General features: G+C 39.2%; 2 protein-coding genes across 2 annotated transcripts; both read left to right on the forward strand.

Annotated features, from left to right (window-relative positions):
- Positions 1 to 1,215: 1,215 nt before the first annotated feature.
- Positions 1,216 to 11,767, forward strand: LOC110832219 (putative glutamate receptor). Its single transcript, XM_022069031.2, has 10 exons — positions 1,216 to 1,678; positions 1,790 to 1,998; positions 2,792 to 2,955; positions 3,141 to 3,443; positions 3,918 to 4,018; positions 5,010 to 5,186; positions 5,931 to 6,160; positions 6,658 to 6,875; positions 8,850 to 9,103; positions 10,336 to 11,767. The coding sequence occupies exons 2-10, from the start codon at positions 1,842 to 1,844 to the stop codon at positions 10,592 to 10,594; spliced, it is 1,863 nt and encodes a 620-aa protein (XP_021924723.2). The 5' UTR covers positions 1,216 to 1,678; positions 1,790 to 1,841; the 3' UTR covers positions 10,595 to 11,767.
- On the forward strand, positions 10,929 to 20,262 carry LOC147875071 (glutamate receptor U1-like). Its single transcript, XM_087349605.1, has 8 exons — positions 10,929 to 12,770; positions 12,997 to 13,293; positions 13,705 to 13,805; positions 14,731 to 14,907; positions 15,315 to 15,550; positions 16,312 to 16,529; positions 16,808 to 17,067; positions 18,324 to 20,262. The coding sequence occupies exons 1-8, from the start codon at positions 12,447 to 12,449 to the stop codon at positions 18,586 to 18,588; spliced, it is 1,878 nt and encodes a 625-aa protein (XP_087205731.1). The 5' UTR covers positions 10,929 to 12,446; the 3' UTR covers positions 18,589 to 20,262.
- The last annotated feature ends 97 nt before the right edge of the window (positions 20,263 to 20,359 follow it).

Here is a 20,359-nt window from a genome sequence, read left to right on the forward strand (position 1 = left end):
TGACAAATTGGTTGCTACTGCACTTGTCTTAGTCGTACGCCGTAAGACAAAACTATGGGAGGTACTGAGAGTGATGAAACAAAGGAGACGCATTAATCCAGTAACAGCGACTCGTGTATAATGTGCGAACTTGGTGATAAACACGCACCAACCCTGAAGAGCTGTGTTCATAAACTTTCAATTTAAGTAGTTGGAAGCACGCGAGTGGATATAATTTAATAGAAGTCGGGTAAAATGTCAAAGGTCTCTAAGTTTTGGTGAATTCAGACAAGATTCCGGAACAGAATAATTGTGCGGTCTCAGTAGAACGGGAGTTACCTCCTCCTGTTTGTATTTAGGTTCTTTAAAAAAATTCATTTCAAATTCATACGATTGCATAGCATCGTTATGAGAAAATTTCGGTGTAGATACGTATAATATAATTTGTTAACAATAATACAATATTCTTACTACAGTACAGGTTTCAGTTTCATGCTTCTCCCATATTTCAATATTTAAAAAAATAACTATTCTGTGATCTAACATAATATGCTGTTTTACACGCTGTGTTACAATAGGGAAAAATTTGAATTGTATACTCAGGAAGGAGCGAAGGCAAAGTTAGGTTGAGTAAGCAAGTAAAATTGTATTTCGTGTTTAAATCGTTCTTCGTTATTTTAATTAATTTATTTTGTTTGTATTATTCTTTATTTATGCTTGCTCATAAAAACATCAAGGATTCATACTTTAATTTTTTGCCCTAACGCAGAACTAAAATGGTTTGCTAAAAGTGACATAATGCCGATGGTCCATACTCCTTACCATCTATTATTAAGATGATTAAAGGAATTACTCTGAAATAAGCTGGGGAATATCTTGTGTGGGGGAAACAATAAACTCATAGAAAAGCCAATACAAATAAACATCTCATAAGAAAGATGTGGGATAATATTAAATGAGTCTTTTAGGACTGCATTGTCAAAATATAAACTGTATTTAACGGGCTAGTGTTTTTGTTATGGCGATTATGAATGTTATAATTTTATAACAGCCAGGAATGAGTTCACCGTCCAAGCAACAGTAGAAAACTCACGAAATACAGATCGCCATGCGGTTATTTAGATTTTCTTTGTAATTTTAATATGATACAACGAATCGTTTTCAGCTACTGGTTTAGACATGGGAATGTATGTCACTGTTTTCGGTTGTATTGGGGGGGGGGGGGGATCTTCCCTTCGACGCCGGTTGCCTGGCAATCGATTAACATTATGGCACACATTGGTTACAGAATAAGAGCAAGAACTCTATATTAACTCAAGTCCCGTCGTTCCCTTGATTAAATCTTTATACACTCTCTTTGCCAACATGATGTATTCTTCAATATCTTTCGCAGTATAAATTCGTCTATGCATACACAATTTCGAAACCTTTATGTTATCAGTTGTACTTAAATAAACTAAAACGAAGCTTCTATTCTTTGGCCCGACACTAGATATAGTGAGCTGTAAACTTCAAGCTCTCGTCACTTAATGTACGTTAGAGCAACACACGGTAATTACTGAGAAGAATTCTGGCGCGTCAGTGAAAAGAAGAGATCCAACCGTCCAGGACTTCCTATCGATAGCCAGTCTCTTGCCGAATGGGATAACCACCGGATAAAGAAAAACAAATTGAAGAAATAGATTTTAAACTCCATGCAGTTGAGTAATTTCATGTTACATTCACTCAACATGTGCTTTATTCTCTTTTATTCGCAAGATTAAATAACTTTTAATGACGACAGACAAAGGCATCCCTTTCTGTTTTACAGCCGCTGAGGCACACTGACTTCGTCTCTCACTGCTGTGTAATAGTAACGCGGCATGTGGACAGCTAGTGCCTTGCTCTTCACGACAATTCTGTTCTGGAGTGCCGGACTGGACCGCCAACGTCTGAAGAAGATTGCCGAAGTAGTATTTACAGTTCAGCGGCATTTGCACTCAGGATGTGTGTCGCTGTTACTTTCCTCAGCATTAGAGGGTGAGTGTCCGACAATTCTCTTAAATGCCCCAAGTTCTAGCGTCCAGAAGTGAAAATGGGTACCAAAAGTAGAAATATCGTCATTTTGTATGTTTTGTTAGACCCAAACTTTCCAGATTTCGCTTTAGAGGTTAGAATTTTTTTACATTCCCAAAATTTGACGCATGATTACAAAACTAGGAAACTTTAAAATTTAAGGTTCTTTTACAAAATTTATGGCAAACGAAACGGGTATTTTCTCTAGAGCTGTCACACAGTTTTGAATCATAGACAGTGTGGTACTAAATAATATCGCCTAATTCAGACACAACGTTTTATTTCGATCAAAAATTTGTTTTACAGATCAACAAATCATAAAATGTGCACGAAATATCTTCTTTCTTTTCCTGTTTGTTTATCCCATGTTGTACTTGTTTTCCAATAATTTTTTTCTTATCCTCTATTCATTCTCCCTGCCTGTATGTTCCCATTTAGCTTTAACTATCGTTTTCTCGTTTGTGACGTTCAAGTTTATTGTCTTACTCTTAATATTTACTTTTTACATCTGCACTACGATTCTATAACTGATCATAATGCTTTGTTCCTTTCATTTATTTCTACTTCAATCCATCATCTAATCTGCATCTGGGTTAATTACTATCATACATTACTTTTAAATATTCCCTTAGATTCCGTAATTTCCTTGTATCAATTGTAAACAAATCTTTGTTTCTGATTTGGCTAGAGACTTATATTAGTATATACTGAGCACGTGTGTGGTTGCCATGTAGTCAGTTGTCTCTGTATTGGCTAGGAACTAACGCTAACCTCGTGTTAGTGAAGTTGCTGTCTGCAAAAGGAATTACCACTACGACATTGTGCATCTCGACTCTGAACGTCACACATGACGACACAAATTGCCGACTTAATCGCCCCCTTTACGTCATGACACACGATGCAACGCTGGAATTAAAACAAGTGAGTCTGTACAGTAAACCAGTAGATTAATATTTCTTAATAATCACACACAGAAACAGTGAATTTTTACTTGTATACCAGAGATCTATTTAAAGACGCTCGGAGTTGAATTATGAACTGCGAATCGAAAATGACGAAAAAGAAGCTGTAGATCCTAAACTCGAACCGTGTGCCTGGTGTTACAGCTGACAGCCACAATGAGTCCCACGGGTCCAACGTGGCTTTTGTTCTCGGACTCTGCGCTGAAGCTGGACCATCTTTTCACTGATGTCTATATCCCATTGGACTGCGAGTTTTTAGTAGCACGCGAGGATCTAGCGGGAAACGTAACACTGCATGAGGTTTACCGGATGAATAGGACAATGCCTCTTATGAACCTCCAAGTTGCCGTCTGGAGCCCCCAATTTGATGTCTTGTGGGATAACAGATCGCTGTACGAGCGGCGAAACAACTTGTATGGCGTCACCATCAAAGCTACAACATTTGAGGTGAAACTGATCTGAAAACACGAATTAATTTGCTGCATCTATAGTCTGACATAACGAAGACAAAGTGTTGTAATAGTGGTAACTGATTGAAGGGGTTAAGTAAGACGTGCTGAAGATAGCATTTTTACTTTTCTCTGAAATTCCTGCAGCCATCTATAAGATTGCATTGTTCAATTGTTTAAAGGGAATTATATATTTGGTATGTAATTACTTAATAAAATTTCAGGATCTCGCATTTAAATGACAATAATTGTGCTCCCACCTCAGAATTTCGCACCATCTTTGATCGATGCTATTCCGGGTAAAAGGTACAATGATAAATTTATGATATAATTCGTCAGTTGGTTTCAAAACCTATTAGCTGGAGACAGACATTCGAGTGATCACACAGACATTCTTATACCACAAGCCTGTGGATTTGCTTACAAAATGTAGGAATCGGGCTCAGGTATTATGCTTTTTTCTCTCTTTTAGAATCCGCCTAATGTTGAGCCAAAGTACAACGCAGACACTGTAGAGATCGGAGGAACGTTTGGAAGGGTGTGGTCCATCCTTTCAGAAGAACTGAACTACACGTGAGTAGATACAGCGAAGCGCAGGTAATGAAGCTCTCTGTTATCACCACATGTTAGAAACAAATGAAGATAAAAACGATCTAGCCGTTAAAGCTGTCTACTTAGAAAGGTTCTTGTTATTTTTGGAGCCCTAAACCTTTGTCAGGCCTGAGTGATAATATATTTAATGTTATATTGCGTACTTCAGGAAACAAGGCTGTTTTACGATTTTGAAAACAAATTCTGTGTCAAATTAATTTCTTTAAAACGTCTATCGTAGAATGTCAGCTATACTAATAATAGACGTAGCGTTTTACAAATTCAATTACAAAAATTACATATAATTGTTTATAATTTTATAAATAAATTTTCAGACGAACAGACACATGTCACTGCAAATCAAATCTGTACCAAAACTATAGTTTCTTGAGTGTAAACATTTCGTCTTGGGTCTGATTGTTGTTTCTTGATGAGAGTTAAATAATCAGTGTGTCAGAATTCTTACGCGAGTGCACTAAATTGTTAAGTCACACTATTGAAGCGTTATTGTTAGTGAGGGGAATTATATCGTGAATAAATACTAATTGAATGAACGGCTGTAAACTGCGCTTCCCGAACTACAACATCAATACAACAGCGATTTTTTTAGAGGATCTGACGGAAGTTTAGCTTAGTTCAAATGCCCGACCTTTTAACTGTTTGAACTGTTCAGTTCCTCGGTAAAATGTGCAGGACTTAACTTGTAGTAGGGAAGTGTCGTATTCCCACGGTGTGTACAACAGACTCATTGCTCAGTTCAATTACTTTGTGCATTTATTTATCGCAGTTGAACTGCGCTTTTTAATTGATCTTTGGGGCACTTGATAGACATTTCAGTTGTGAAAAGTTGGGTGAAAAAGAAATACGGTGCTTTAAAACACGAAATATTAAAAACTTAGCAGTGTAAGGTTAAAAAAGTTCGAATTATTTGCATGTAATTATGACCAGTTTTCCTGTTTCGTGCTGACATCAGAACTGAAGTGTACTTGCCGGAAGTCAATGGAGCGGGCGCATCGTCCGGAAACGGGACTTGGAGCGGAGTGATACAGCTTCTAGTGGATGGGACGGTGGACGTTGCTGTGGGAGATGTCACCATGACGTCTCACCGAGCCTCTGCCATCGACTTCAGTGTGCCTCTGTTAATAAGCAGGTACAATAGCAAATTTTGTTGTTAATATTAGAGTCTTTGTGAATTTAGTGTCTTATGAACGCACCATCATTATTGGCTATATTCTGTCTGAATGGACGTGATGAATTCAGTGGGAAGGCCATGACATTGGAAGTAATTCTGAATACACGTTTTTCATCTTGGTTTTCGAGGTGTAGTAATAGAGAGCTGTGTGAACTGTTGAATTAAGCAACGCTTAGGTCTCTTTATCAGAATCTTGTCAGCTACAAGTCTCCGTGTAACTATTTGTGTTTTACAATCGTAGAATTCGTATTAGCCTCGACAAATTTACGGTATGTGATAAAAGACTAGGTTTATAATATTGGTAAGATGGAGATACACAAACTTGAATTGAAAGATTTGTTCTACTTTCACGTGGCTGCTGAGACAAACTTTAATATAACTTCTTTTTTAAATTATTATGATACTTTTAAATGTACCGCACAAGAAGCATTCATGGTGAAAAAACATTCAACTGCTAGTCTACTTGGAAGACTTCACAGAGAAGATAATATTAAATTTAATCATTTGAAAATATGATGCTGATCTCTTAGGATGCTGCTCTGTGTAGTCTGGTAGAAGTTCACTGAAGTTTCAGAGATTCGTCTGCATCATCAGGGCGCTGAGAATTGTGCTGACAATTTCAGACAAATTTGCTCTTTTAACGAGTTAAAAAGGAATTTCGACCCAGAGTGGTGGTGACATACAATAAACTGTTCTGTACAGAGTCTGCATCTTCATTCGAAGACCCGAATCTTCCTACCAAGCGCTGAATAATATCTTGGCTCCATTCAGCTCCGAACTGTGGTTCACCATTCAGGGGGCGATGGTTGGCCTTGCAGCTTGTCTGTCCCTTGTTTATCACGTGGGGCGAAGGTATGATGGCCTCGAGAGACCGGATCTCTACACGCTGCCACAAGCACTGCTTTGTGTTTTCGAAATATTCTGTCAGCAAGGTAAATACCATCCTAAGACACGACCTCATCACTTCATAGCTCTCTCATATGAATCATCCTGAGACAGGGTAGATGCATAACAGTTCAAGATTTATTCTTTACAGTAATTATATCGATCAAACATGTTCTGTGCGGGATTAGAGATACGTAACTTGGGGTTAGGACCAACAGAAGAGATCATTTTTTATCCGTTTCATTATGTCAAATCTCACATCTTTCTATTTGTAACTCACTGGCATTTGATTCTGGTAAGCCCACGCAGTTCTGAGTGTCGTTAAATAAGCCATGAAACAACAAAGATGGCTGTCTTTTGAAATGTTGCGCCGTGGTGGTGGATGCAGTAAGCAGCTCTGAAACGTCTGTCAGTATGCACGAAGCCTGCGTGGCTCAACCTCCCAGAAGTCGGCCATTTTCATATTTGTCACCATGCGAAACTGGTACCTCTCCAAAATAAGATTGAATCATAAATAGCAGTGATCTCCACGTTCTGCCCGTAGGCCACGACGAGACGCCCCGCTCATGGTCCTGCCGTCTCATATACTGGGTATCCTACATGGCAGCCGTGGTGCTGTTCGCCGCCTACTCTGGTGCTCTGGTATCGTTCCTCGCCATGCAGCGCGTCGAACCGCCCTTCAGAACGCTCAGAGGCCTGATGCAGCATGGCGGCTATCGCGTAGCCACTGTGGCCAACTCGGCGCACTTCAACAGCTTCGACGTCAGTAACTGCGCAATAATATATATAATATATATATAAAATATATTTAAATTGTCTATAATGGATAGTTTTTAACCGATTGAACCTACTTGGAAACAACGTTTGACTTAGAATGAAAAGCAAATAAAACAATTAATTTTTCGAGAAATAGCTCAACTGGTTAACCGTCGCAGAGTCTGGGGGTTTGCCCCCAGAACATCTTGTGGGATTTGTGGTGGGCAAAGTTGCACTGGGACAGATTCCCTCAGTTTTTCTGTCTTCCATTGTCAGTATCTTTCCACCGATGTTCCATTTTCACCCATATATCAACTGGGGGTTGTACAAAGAGCCCATCAGAGACAGTTCCATAGAGACATAGTCTTATCCGATTACAACAGCAATAACAAAAAACTAGATTTTTAATTTAGTGACTGACTAACCAACCAACACCTCACTCCTCACTCTCTGTCAGTCAACAAGTCAGTCACTCTCCGTATCACTCTCGCTGTCACTCACGCACTCTCTCTCACTGTCACCCAATCTTTCACTCACTCACAACTGAATTTATAAAACATTCATACTATGAACAAGATAGTCTGCCACTTAGCAAGTACATGACCTCAATTTATATTTAATCTATTTAATTTAATTTACAGTTAAAAATCTTAGTACATTTTACTTCTGTCTCTATTTGAACACCTGACTTAGTACACAGGGTCAATGTTAAATGCCTTCAAATTTTTGTTATGCAATCCCGCACAACTTTCTTGTGCTGGTATTCTCTCAAGTGCTTGATCAGAAATACAGTGCTACCGCCAAATACGCTGTCTAAGAGCCATTTAATAGGTTTATTACGTACAGTATTTGTAAAAACATTGCAATGGAGTAGAGGGACATTTAGAAATAAAGTATGGAATGCGACGTAGTACGAATGGAAATACTGAGAAAGAAACAAGGAAAGAACACATACGACTCGTAAGTTACGAGACATCATAACAAGAAATCTGAAGGCATTTAACTTTCACACTTACGCAATACTGTTACAAATTAGTGTCACGTAGAACTCTGACCGATTTTAACTTTGCGGAATTTAAGTATTTTATTCGACGCTTCTTATTACTAGGTTTTTAAACGATATATAAAAGAATTAATGAAACACCTTCTTTTGTTCTCAATATAATATGCGCCGCTGAGAATGAGAATTGTGTACCAGTTTCTGGTTTTACTTTGCAGCCTATATTTATTATTACCTGCAGTTCAGCAAAAACTGTCACTTCCGCCCTAAGTTTATGTGTAAATTTTATAATCATATTTAGATAAATTATTGGTGAAATCAAACACGATGTGAGAACTACAAATTCTTTTTCCTCCTTATCCAGGAACCGGTGAATTGTTCGTCTCTTTTGAGATGCAGTTATCCACAAATTAATAACTCCGTGTAATAGTGTTCCCCTTTAGATACTTATAGTTGCTTATCTTGTCAAAAAATTGTGTATTTTATTCAGCGTGAAGTTTCTTTTTTTTTTTTGCGTACAAAAGCACGCCACTGTTCCGTACCCGGAGCTATATTTAACCAGTACACATTCCATTACTTGAAGATTAATTTCAATATTATCCTCCTATCTTTATCTAGGACGTACAGGTTCCCTTTTCCCTTCAGATTCTCCTACCTACGCTTTGTATGTAGTATCTCTCATCTTCTCCATGCACGAATTACAACTCATCCTCGATTTTATCAACCGGAAATTACGTGATCATTACCTAGTACACACGTAACCCACATTATAACACATATGCACCATCTGATTCAACAGTAAACAACTCTGAATTATCCCCACACAATGTGCACTTGTGTTTGGGCCGTCGGAATAAGCAATGCTTATCCTGAAACAGCATTAATAAATGTATCTTTGTATTTGACAAATGAATGTCAAATATTGTGTAGATGAGCTTCATTCTCGAAAAGTTAATTTAACATTGGGTTTCCACTCACAGCAAACCACAGACGAGACGATGCGGAACATTTATGAGAAGATGTTTGACAAGAACCTTCCCAACACCACGTTAGAGGGACTGAAAAACTTATGTTCCATTAAAAATTATGCATTCATGACGACGTACGATACCGTGTTGTTGTTCTGGAAAAATGCCAACTGCAGTTTCATGGCGCTGAAGGAGGCCTCCTTCCCCGAGACTCTCAGCATCGCTTTCAGTAAAGGGAGCCCCTACCTTGGAGTAATCAACTTCAAGTAAGTGTCCTGAGTTCTATTTTATAGCAAAAACACTCGGTTACTGGCTTTCTTAACCGAGATATTTCGATTTTTTCTTCCATCTCGGCCAGTAATTGGAGATAGAAATTTAATAGACAATGCAATACAAATAATATGCACGTATGTTTGTTAAAGAGAATCATAATATTATGCGAATTTCCTATGTTATTTTTAATATAGTTGTACTGAATTCTTGTCAAAGTTTATTTCATGAGGCTGTCCCAACTGCGTAAGTTCAAAATTGTTAGTGTAGCGATAAAGATCCGAACTCACATTCTGAACAAGGAATTTATCGGGTTTCCTCAGTGTCTCCAGTGTACGCTTGGGTAGTAAAATTGTCAAATAATGGCTTCATCGTAACATGGATCGCTCTCATATTTTGGTAATTGTTACTTTTTAAAAGTTTTATAGTGTAACTTAATAGAACTATTTGAATGTTTAATCTCCTAAAACCTTCCACTCGCGAATCGCACTTCTCTTCTTGGGGATCTACGTTTATCTTCTTTGTATCCAAATCTGTTTTCTGTTCAGTAAACGTAAACCTTGGATGACCTAAAATATTTAATAGGATTGGAGAGGTGTTCTTTGGAGGAAACTGACCTTTCAATTTTTTTCCTTAAATCACATCACATGCGTCAGCTTTGCATTAACGTGATTCTGTACCATTATTACACGACAGTGTGTTCCAGCAGTGACCTTAGAAACCAAGATCATTCTTGCACTAATGTTCCAACTACGATGGTAGAAGTACAGGTATGTTATAGGACAGTATTTCATGTGTACATTCTATTTTCTTCGTTATTTTCTAACCCAGGTCCCCATTAATGACCCCATTATTTTTATTTTATATTTGTAAATGGCGCCAACGACGTCAATTTGTTCTAAGGTCAATGACCTTCGCGTGATTTGGGATGCTTAAAGGATGATGATGTAATTACTTCTGGCTTGGGTTCTCCTATGTAGGAATTTACTAGTCTCTTCCGCTATCTAAAACTCACGTAAGTCTCCCTGTAATGTTCTTGTTAACGGATTTTATCCAACAGTTTAATGCTGCCGTTTGTGATAAAATTTCTCAGTATCAGATTTCACGAAAATACCTGCTTTTCTATGCGATCTCACGGACGGACGGAAGTGGTGAAGTTAATGTGCGAATGTTTGCAGCGTTTAGTGGCAAATTCGCCTCCGATCTACAACTGACTCCTCTGCTCTAGGTTGCAACAGATGCGTGATACGGGTGTCCTATATCGCATACTCAATAACGCGTGGTCCAGTGAGGCAAACGACGACAGGGCGTTATGGACCAGCGTCAGTATAGATGCACTGACACCGATGTTTAGCATCCTAACAATAGGCATCCTGCTGGCTACAGTGTTGATGATCCTGGAGAGACAGGCGTTCTACCTGGTGCAGAGGCCGGGAAAACGCCAAAGGAGCGGCCATCCGCAAACCAGGAACGGCGCGGATTTCTAGCGGACAGTAAGGTCATAAAGGCTGTTCTTCGGAAGGATGTTGAAACTTTTTATTCTGACGAAACGATGTACACAGAGGAATTTTTTTAAATCCTACGGTGGTCTAGCGGTTAGAACGCTGGCTTTGTAATCCTGGGATTCCCGGTGGTGCCGAATTTATAACTTTTGTTGGGCAAGGCCGTGGTCTAGGCAACACGGAGTTTTCCTCCGGGGGCTTCCCCGGTTTCTCCGTGGCATCCCAACAATTACTCCATTCACACACAGAAGAAGGCAATGGCAAACCACTTCTGGATCATCTGCCAAGAACGTATATGAACAGGTCCCAGTCCGAGAAAAGGATGGAAGGATCCTGTTCATATGGACCTGTCGTCAGACAGAACACTAAATAGGAATAAAAAAAATAACCTCCATAGTGACGTGCAGTTTTCATTGTTAAAGCACAAATATCTTAAATTGTAGAGAAAGGGAAGGACATATTGCTGTGACTGAGCCAATATTTCTGAAAGAAATACTTTGAGAGTAACATATTAACATATAAAGGGTTAAAATTTCAACAATTCTCCTGTAAAACGTGCAAATATCCTAGCATGTTTAATTCTGCGCTTGGGATGATCGGACGTGACGTCAGCAATCCTGTCGAGGATTATGATAGTAATGGTTGCCAATAATATTTGTGACTCATTTACGACATTTTTGGAATGACACTAACATACGAGGGAAGTTTTTCTTTTACCAATCGCGAACTTTTGACAAGTACATAGTTTTCGCAATTTTAATGCGTCACAATAAATTCCCCCCCCCCCAAAAAAAATATTCAATTCAATATTTGTCAAGTGACGTGTGTAGCGTTACTTTAGCAGAAATAGGACGCAATTGAATTCGGCAATGTACTCGTTTCATGTAGGTTATGTTCATATAATTTAGTTAGGGCAGCTTTTAACCGAGAAGATAATCTGACCTAGCATTTTTGCTGCATCAACATGTCCAGTATTCTTTCTTGAAATTTATGTCTCCGAGGTATTCATGGGATTTTCTTAACAAGGCCTTACTTGTGCTCTAAGGCAGTGATCATATTGTACTTCATGTCTAACACAGCAACGGAAAAGCTAATTAGAATTATTTTCCAGTTAAACATTATTTTGAATTCGCCTACAATAAACTTAATTGAACATTGTGTTTATGTTCCGGTTATTATTTCAACACATGGTAAGTACGAAGAATACTGTGTTGTTACAGTCTCGAATTTGCACTCGAGTAATTGTTCTGTGTTGTCACTCGTATGTGAATGATAAATATGCCGTATGTTGAAACTTTCCTGATCGACTAGCATTAAGCTTAGGAAGGAACCATTACAAGGAAGTCCATGAGTATGTCTCGCTCCTGCCTCCTTTATCCATTGAATGAGTGTGTAATGGGTCAGTGAGTGAGTGAGTGGGTGAGTCAGAATATCAATGAATCAGTGAGTGGATACTAAGTGAGTGTCTTGACGAATGTACGATTCAGTAAATCAGCGAATTATTGTGACGAATGAGTGAGAGACGGCGATTTAATGAGTGGAAAGGAGTTTGGACGAGTGAATAAAAGTGAGTGCGTAATTCGTGGCTCACCACACACGAACTTCTCCACGCGATACCCAGTTTTATTCCGTCATAAATCCTTCATACTGATGCAATCAGCCCACAATCTATCATGGCCCTAATAACATAAAATATTCAGAGGATAAACAGGAGACTTGTTTCCACACCCTCGCAATTATTTTCTTGCGTGCAAACAATTATTGATCGTTATCGATTTCTCTCCATGTTGCATATCAATGAACATTTTGTTCATGCAAGCTGACATTCTTGTTTCCTATGATGGTGGTAAGAGCTCTTGGAGTTTTATTCCTCGCCATGTTGACAAGTTCCCCAACTTCAGAAATGTGTGGTAAGATGACAGCAGGGGTGATAAAGGATTTAGGAAAGTTGTTCCATTCAGGAGGAGCGTATTTTTTGGTTTCTTCAGAACAAGTTGCTGAAGACTGCTGGTCCAATACGGTGAGACTGCTCACTAATGAACATATGCCGACAGCAATAATAAGATTTGAACAAGCTTTCCTTATTCCATTCCCGCCAGAGAGGATGTCTGTCTACGTGATGTACTCTGTTGGCATGGAAGATATATCTGCAATGCAAGAGGTAAGTTGTTTCTGATTGCGAAACCGACTAGTACATCGGTACTGCAAATTCCTCAGCTGCATTCGTCGAAGAAATACATTCCCTTTATGTGACAAATTCACAGAAAATAATTCTGCTGTATTTTAACGTTAAGAAGGAAGCACATTTCTTATAGGCTATTCTCACAATATAGTTGATATGTCTATTTTCATTAGGTGTATTTTCTTTGTATGTTTTCTCTCCCCAGCTTCTGGCTATGTTCGACATGCATTTGGCAGTATGGCTGCTGTTTCTCGAAGACAACGTCTCGGTGGAGTACTATTTCAGTGGAGTGCACGTGCCTTTCAATTGTCGCTTCCTGGTGGCGAAATGTACAGGCGAGACCGTTCAGCTGACAGAGGTCTACCGTGTCACCTCCAGCCACCCGTTGACTCTGAGACACTACGGGGTTTGGAAGCAGGACCATCCCTTATCCTTAAAAGGGAACTTTTACGACGGCAGAAATAATCTACAAGGACTCAGCATGAGGGCCATCTCTATGAACGTCAGTTGAATTATTGTTCTTAATACTGTTAAGATATAAAATTGGGGAACTTTATACCCAAACTTTTGTTCTGTTGGGTAAGCCCTCGAACCGTTTTGAGCGTATCCTACTCATAGCCAATTTGAGACACTGAGCTCGTTGTGTTTGAGGTAAATGTATTCCTTTGTACTACAAATAAGTTATGGTGAAATGAATGCTTTTCTGTTTATCGCCAAAAGTTATTGACCATTACACACTCGATCAGATTAGTCGATTAATCATGACATAATGTTCGTGAGGTTTCGATATAAAGAAGGTGATAGTCGGATACTATATATTTCTTTGAGACGAGATGGAACAAGATTGGCCCAGTAACGGTGAGAACGTTGCTTAAGTAACAATAGAGATTGTAAATTCCTATTCTATTTACAGAACCTTCCCTACTCCGTCATGGAAATGGAAAACAGCAGCTATAAACTGCGTGGATCGATAGCACCAATATGGCGAATGATGGAAGAAACACTGAACTTCACGTATGTTTGATGGGCGGGTCAATGTTCAGGGTCATTGACCCTTCAAAGGAGTAGGATAGGGACGGAAAAAAAACTCCGAACACTGAGAAAGCACTTCGTCATTTTGCTGTGTAGACGTAAGAAATACGTTGTAAATCGAATATGCAAGCTTGACAGGACACTAAGATGGGGCTAGGAAAATAGTTTATGACCTACAAGAAGTATTATAATTATTTTGTCGTAATCGTTTAGTTTTATGCAAATGTTGCATAGGGTATTACAAAATTATGTTATGAATCCCTTGTATATGTACTTAAGAAATTATTTTAATTTTTAGATCCTTAAATAATTTGAGCCATAAATGGAATGAAAGTAAATTTAACTTTCGTGTGGTAATATTTTTTTAATTTAGTCAAAGTTTATCAGGAAACTTAAAATGTAGGCCATTAGTCAAAAATTCATTCAGCTTCATAAATAACTTAGCTGTTAGAACAATGGGAACAAAAGCTTTACGTGGGAATGCTGGTACGTTCGGTGCACATTAGCAGAATTACACCAAGTTCTGAGGAGTTCTCATTTTGTTCTAATAGCCACTTTATTTGGGGGCATGTTTGAACGTTTGCGTGTTTCTTTTAAGTCGTCTCTCAGATTATAATGAAAAGTAATTTATAAGACTTTTACGGATAGTAACAGTATTCTTCATTTACTGTTGCACCTTGTAGTCTGATGTAAGTTTACTGATATTTTAGAAGTGCTTGCTGCCTCCATCATCAGGGTGGTGAGTGATAATGATGGAGACAGCAAACACCTTTAAAATGTCCTCGAGCTTTTACAAGACTGGACGGCTCGACAAGCCAGAAGTGCATTTTTTTGTAACAGTCTCCCGTTTACTTATCAGCGCGAGTAGCATGCGGTAAGCCATGAGTCCTGTTTTCGTTTTATCCAGTACTGAGTACCAGTTCTCAGAGGACAATTTTGCGGGGTCCCTCGCCGATAATGGATCCTGGCGTGGGTTGATCGGCGTGTTGTCGAGACAGGAGATAGACGTCGCCGTCTCTGCTATAACGATGACCCCGATGCGAACCGAGGTTGTGGATTTCACCCTACCCATCTTCCTCAACAGGTACTGGTTGCCGTAGTATTTACATCATAATTTAACTCCACGATGCGGGCTTTTACATCATAAATTGGTCTCTCAGCCGATCAAGAATGTTTCCGCCCTTTGTGAAGGTGGAGGTTTATTTCAGTGTTTACAAGACCCTCTTACTAGATCCTACACTGAGAAAATTCAATTCAGATCACAACCACATGCCCTGCGTCTTTCAACATTCGTTTTAGCATTAACCTCCCGTTACGACTTGGTCTCCCAAGTTCTCTTCAGTCAGATTTTGCGACAGTTTTGTATGCCTGACAGAATGTTGGTGTAAGGAGTGCATTAGCCGGCGGTGTAGATATCTATACAATATTTAACATAAACTATAGTTAATTTTAAAATGCTTAACACTAAAATGTAATTTTTCTTCTTTCCAGCTACAAGTTGTTCATCCGACAACCCAATGCGGTCGACGTGGACTGGGGAAATTTCTTGGCGCCATTTCACTCCAGTCTCTGGCTCAGCATTCTGGTGATCATCTTCGTAGTTTCAGTCCTGGTAGAAGCCTGTCACCGACTCGTTCAGCGCTTCGGGAACTCTAGTGCCGAGTGGCAGCATCGCCCTTTCTTCCAGGACTCGCTTTTCCACGTCTTCTCGGCGTTTTGCTCGCAAGGTATCGATCGAGACGCCTCGTATCTGTAGCAAAACAACGCAATCAGCGTAATTGCCTAATTGGTCGATTTATTGGTTTCGACGCACGATCATACGTCATTGTATTTTAGACCTCTTGTCCTTCTGACCGCTACGGACTAGGCTGAGGCCTATTCTTAGTTTATAGTCATCTTTAAAATGGTCTTATTATGTGTTTCCTTGTATTGTAATGAAGTTTAAGTTTTAAGAATCTGTTACTTTCCATTCTGTTTATGTACGCTAACAATTCTTCCATATATTTTATCATCTGTTCTTCCGTGTACTGAATTATTTGTTGCTACACGTAGTTTTAAAATGTAATTAATAAATTAGCCTCATTTATTGCCACGTAACTATGACTTTCTCAAAGACTAACAGTCGCTTTGATAAGATATTATCCGTGTTGTAAGGAACTAGAAAGTTCATTACCGTGTTCACAAGAGCCCGGCACTGGTTCTTGAGTCACATTAATCCAGTCCGCACATTTGTTCCTCCAAATGAGTACTTCATTTCAGGTCAACTTCCTTAATTTGGTCATCATAATATTTTTTGAAAATTAATTGGGCAAATAAGGACCAAAATTAAAATCCATTACAAATTTTATTGTAGATTCCAAACCAGTTTTTATCAACATTCTTTTTGTAGTTATGGAAATGAAATGTGTAGATGGACAGACTCTACTTCCCCCCCCCCCCCCCGACTCATACACATACGAGCCATGATTGCCGGTTGAATCATCCGCAGGCCATGACATGACATACAGGACGATGTCTATCCGCGTGCTGTTCCTGGCCGCTCACATGACAGCGGTGGTACTGCTAGCAGCTTACTCTGCTGGCCTCATCTCATCTCTCACCATGCAAACCATGAACCTGCCATTCTCCACCTTCGAGGAACTGTTGAACGACGGTACTCATGCGGTCGGTGTTGTCAACAATTCAGCAGCAATATGGCTCTTCAGCGTAAGAAGAATATGTCACATCTGTAATTACTTGTTCTCAGAAGCCAGAAGTGACTTTCCTAAAATTGCGGGCCGATGATCCCCGCTATAAAGATTTACCATTGAAATCTGTTAAAATTGCTATCAATAATCTGCACTGGGTGATCTGAGATATGTGCTAGTTAAAAATAATGAATTATTCCATTTCCTACCTTCATTATTTACATTACGTCAAAAGTATCCTATATTGAAATCGTCAATTTTAAATATATTTAATAGCATGTATTTATGTTCATACAGGAAACAAAAGACCCGTTGCTAAGAGAGGTCTACACGGAACTGATTGCCTCAGACCCAGAGAACTTTCCATCTACGACCCTTGAAGGGATGCGACGTGTGTGTTCCATAAAATTCGCCTTCTTATCGCAGATGTCACGAGTGCAAAACATCAGACACGATATCCCTTGCAAGATAGTTGACCTTCCTGCCACCTCCATAACGGTTAACCTTGCCATCGCTTTCACGAAAGGCAACCCATACAGAGACGTCATAAACCACAAGTATGTGACAAGCGTGAGATGTGACGTTTTCGCTCTGGTCCTCCGGCTTCGAACGTCGCGGTGTCTTGGTTGTCGTCACAGACGTTATTCCTGAACACAGGAAACAAGCCCACATTACTGTTCCCCGTCACAACCCAGAATATCGGTCAGAGTAGCTTAGTGGTAATCCCGTCTTCTGGGTTGCAGAACCGTGTAGTCTGGTAGGAGTTTAATGAATCACTCATCACCCTGATAGTGGAGACAGCAAGAACCTCTAAAACGTTAGTAAACTTCTACCAGATTACACGGCGTGGATTTTATACAAGGCTGGTAGTAATTGTGACTATTCACTTCGCAAGAAGGACTCTGATCCATGGAGTTCTTTAGTTTAAGGGTTTATATAGGTCCCCATTAATGTCATTACATGCGTGTCTGCTCGTCAGATAATCGACTGTAACACAAAGTCCAAGAGTTATTTACGTATTGCATGTGAGTACAGAGTCTCCAGTTTATTATTGGGCCGACGACTTTGAATTTTGTGGTCGATAAGCTATCCGCATCTTTCCGTCTTTCTCGCTGGCTGTAGCATGGTTTACGTATGCATTCAAAACGGTTGTTAGGCCACTATTTCACACACATAAAATTCTTGTGACATTTATGAAGTGCCTGTACGCGATTTGGAAGTCGGAGTGCAGTATGCAAAAAAAAATTCGGAATAAGAGGGTCAATTTATTTTGACAAAACAGTAAATTCCGAATGTTATGTAAAATTCTTTATCAAGTGAGTGAAGAAGACAAAAACAAATGTGAATTTTAGGATATTGCTACAGCCCACTAGAAAATAAATCTACGAATGCGTTAGATGAACGATTGTGGTCTGCCCGCTCATCACATTTAAATACTTGTAACTTTTATTTGTGGGGCGGATTAAAGATAAAGTCTGTGTGATAATCCTCATTCCCTACTAGGGTGGAAAGAAAATACGAGGTAGGGTATTTCCGTTGTTCCAAGAAGACAACTTCGCCGTATGTCTAGAAACATTTTTTAAGGATATGAGGCCTCTACGGAATCAGAAGGTGGGCACTTCGAGACTCTGCTTTGAACTATGTTAGGTCGTACTGTAGGGGGAATAAAACAGCGAACAGCCTGCTTCCCCTGTGCGGTGAGCTTGCTGTAATGGTACGCGGTCTGAAAATTAATTGAAATTTTACTAAAAATGAATCATAGTACGAAATATAGATGAGATGTTCGTCGTGATGTTTGTCTTGCGTGTTGCAGTTTGCGGGGGATGCGAAGAGCGGGGATACTTCAGAAGCTACAGCTAGATTACGGCACGAAGGGGCAGCGGGTGGCGGTCAGGAACGACCTGGAGAGCGTGAACCTGGGTGACGCGGCGCCGCTACTCGTCGTGTTGGGGGTCAGCGTGCTTGTGGGTGTGTTCCTGCTCGTGCTAGAGCGCAAGGCGCGTCGGATGATGATGTGCCGCTCCTACGTCACAGACCAGTCCAGTCGGCTTGGGACAAATAGAAACTGGCCCTCTTGAAGTTGTTTCCTTACTGCTTTCTTCCATTGAAGAGTTTGCACTACAGTATCATCGCAACGAATCGACTTCCTCGTTCTTAGTTCAGCTGGGTCAAAGGCGAGGTTATGATATCGTTCTGAGTGATAGATTAGACCTCGTTTGCCTCAGTGAGTGTCGGGTGGAAGTTAATGAACTGAAATAATCCAAGAAGTCTAGCGTTAGAGAATGTTTTCTCTAAAATCTTACGTGACTACCCAACGAATAAACCCGGACCTTCATGATGTGAAAAGACTGGGTTTGAACTGTTTCTTTGTCGTTGGGTTCAAATGACGAAATGAAACCAACAAAGACAGAGCTGAAATTGTTAAAATAAATCTTACATTATTTATGTGCGATGATCCAACTAATTTTGAAATAATATTCTGCTATTCAGTTGGATTTATTTAATCGATCATATGACTGGTCGGACTTACCAAATTATTTAAATATTTAATTATTTATTGTCTAACTGATTAGTTGCTTTGCTGATTCATTGATACACTCGCTGATTGAGTGATTGGTCGTTGAGTGATTGGCATGTCAGTCTGTGCCTGCGTTATCAACTGCAAATTTTGTTAGGAATAGAAAAGAATTAAAGTTATTCGTGAATGATGAGTTAACAGAGATCCGAATGGAGTGGTTAATGCCTATTTCAATGTTGGCATTTGGCTAATGAGACGGGAAAACTACGAATAACCCCAATAATGACAATTACCGTTTATTCGGACATTTTAACTTTGTACCTTCCCAATAGAGTTTAACCGTGAACTTTCTGCTCCGAAGGCAATCTTAATAAATTCGTGATCCGGATTTGACGAAGAAACGACGTAGTTTTGATGGAGTGGTCGTACTACTGACCGCTGAAATATTTGGATCTAGGGTTCTATTCTTGCTCGAGGGATGCATATTTGTACGCATTGTGGCATGCGTCTACAAGGATTACAGACTTCTGCATCCATAACTAAACAACTGACAATGAGAATTAGTTAGGAATAAAGCAACAAATAATTTTCAGATTTAAAAAATAAACAAATGTATAGAGAACGAAAGTTTTGTCACCCACAATTTCTTGTATTTTATTAACAATAAGAATTCTTTTGGACCAATATGCGTCGGTCATATAAACCAACTTCTGGCTCTGTGTATATTGTAACCGAAGCAAAGTTACATAAAATTGTGAGTATAATTATACAAAGCTTGACATCTAGTCATACAATAAAATTATTTTGAAATATTCTGGTTATACAGATTACAATGTTTGTCTGTTTTAAGATTGTAAACTTAATTAGCTGAGCGACTAATAGCGTCATCATGAAGTTACTTAGACCAATATTACACATTTCATATGTTGTTTTGTTTACCTTTTGATGTTTCATGTAGGGCTAACGTCCTTGTATGTGAGAGGCCTACCAAAGTTACTTTATGTCGAAGTTGATAAATAATGGTATAGCCAGTATGAATAATATGAAAATGGCATTGCTGTAGGGAACTTCTTCTAATGCCTACCATAAATTCCACCCAGTTTAGATCACAACTCTGTATGTTGTGAAGTAGTGCACTATTCGATAGGCAAGTACGACTATTCTGATAAGTTTTTACTATTTTGTTCAAGTTCCTTGTACGAATCCCAAATAAATGCCTTCATGTAGACGCTAACATTGTCATTCTTCTATAACTTTCTCCTGAGTCACCACACATAATTATTAGTATCATGTCTGTTATTAACATTAGATTAATATGTAGCTAATATATT

The sequence above is a fragment of the Zootermopsis nevadensis genome, unplaced genomic scaffold (assembly GCF_977971745.1).
Source record: "Zootermopsis nevadensis isolate Lab colony 2312 unplaced genomic scaffold, Znev_1.0 Znev_ptg000002l, whole genome shotgun sequence".
In the NCBI taxonomy this organism is placed as follows: Eukaryota; Metazoa; Arthropoda; class Insecta; order Blattodea; family Termopsidae; genus Zootermopsis; species Zootermopsis nevadensis.

Bases quoted from the DNA above. Each gene is read 5' to 3' on its own strand.
- LOC110832219 (XM_022069031.2), top strand. From the start codon at position 1,842: ATGTGGACAGCTAGTGCCTTGCTCTTCACGACAATTCTGTTCTGGAGT. The intron at 3,444-3,917 runs GTGAAACTGATC...TCTCTCTTTTAG, and splicing joins TCAAAGCTACAACATTTGAG to AATCCGCCTAATGTTGAGCC. The intron at 4,019-5,009 runs GTGAGTAGATAC...TGCTGACATCAG, and splicing joins TCAGAAGAACTGAACTACAC to AACTGAAGTGTACTTGCCGG.
- LOC147875071 (XM_087349605.1), top strand. From the start codon at position 12,447: ATGATGGTGGTAAGAGCTCTTGGAGTTTTATTCCTCGCCATGTTGACA. The intron at 13,294-13,704 runs GTCAGTTGAATT...TTCTATTTACAG, and splicing joins TGAGGGCCATCTCTATGAAC to AACCTTCCCTACTCCGTCAT. The intron at 16,530-16,807 runs GTAAGAAGAATA...ATGTTCATACAG, and splicing joins CAGCAATATGGCTCTTCAGC to GAAACAAAAGACCCGTTGCT.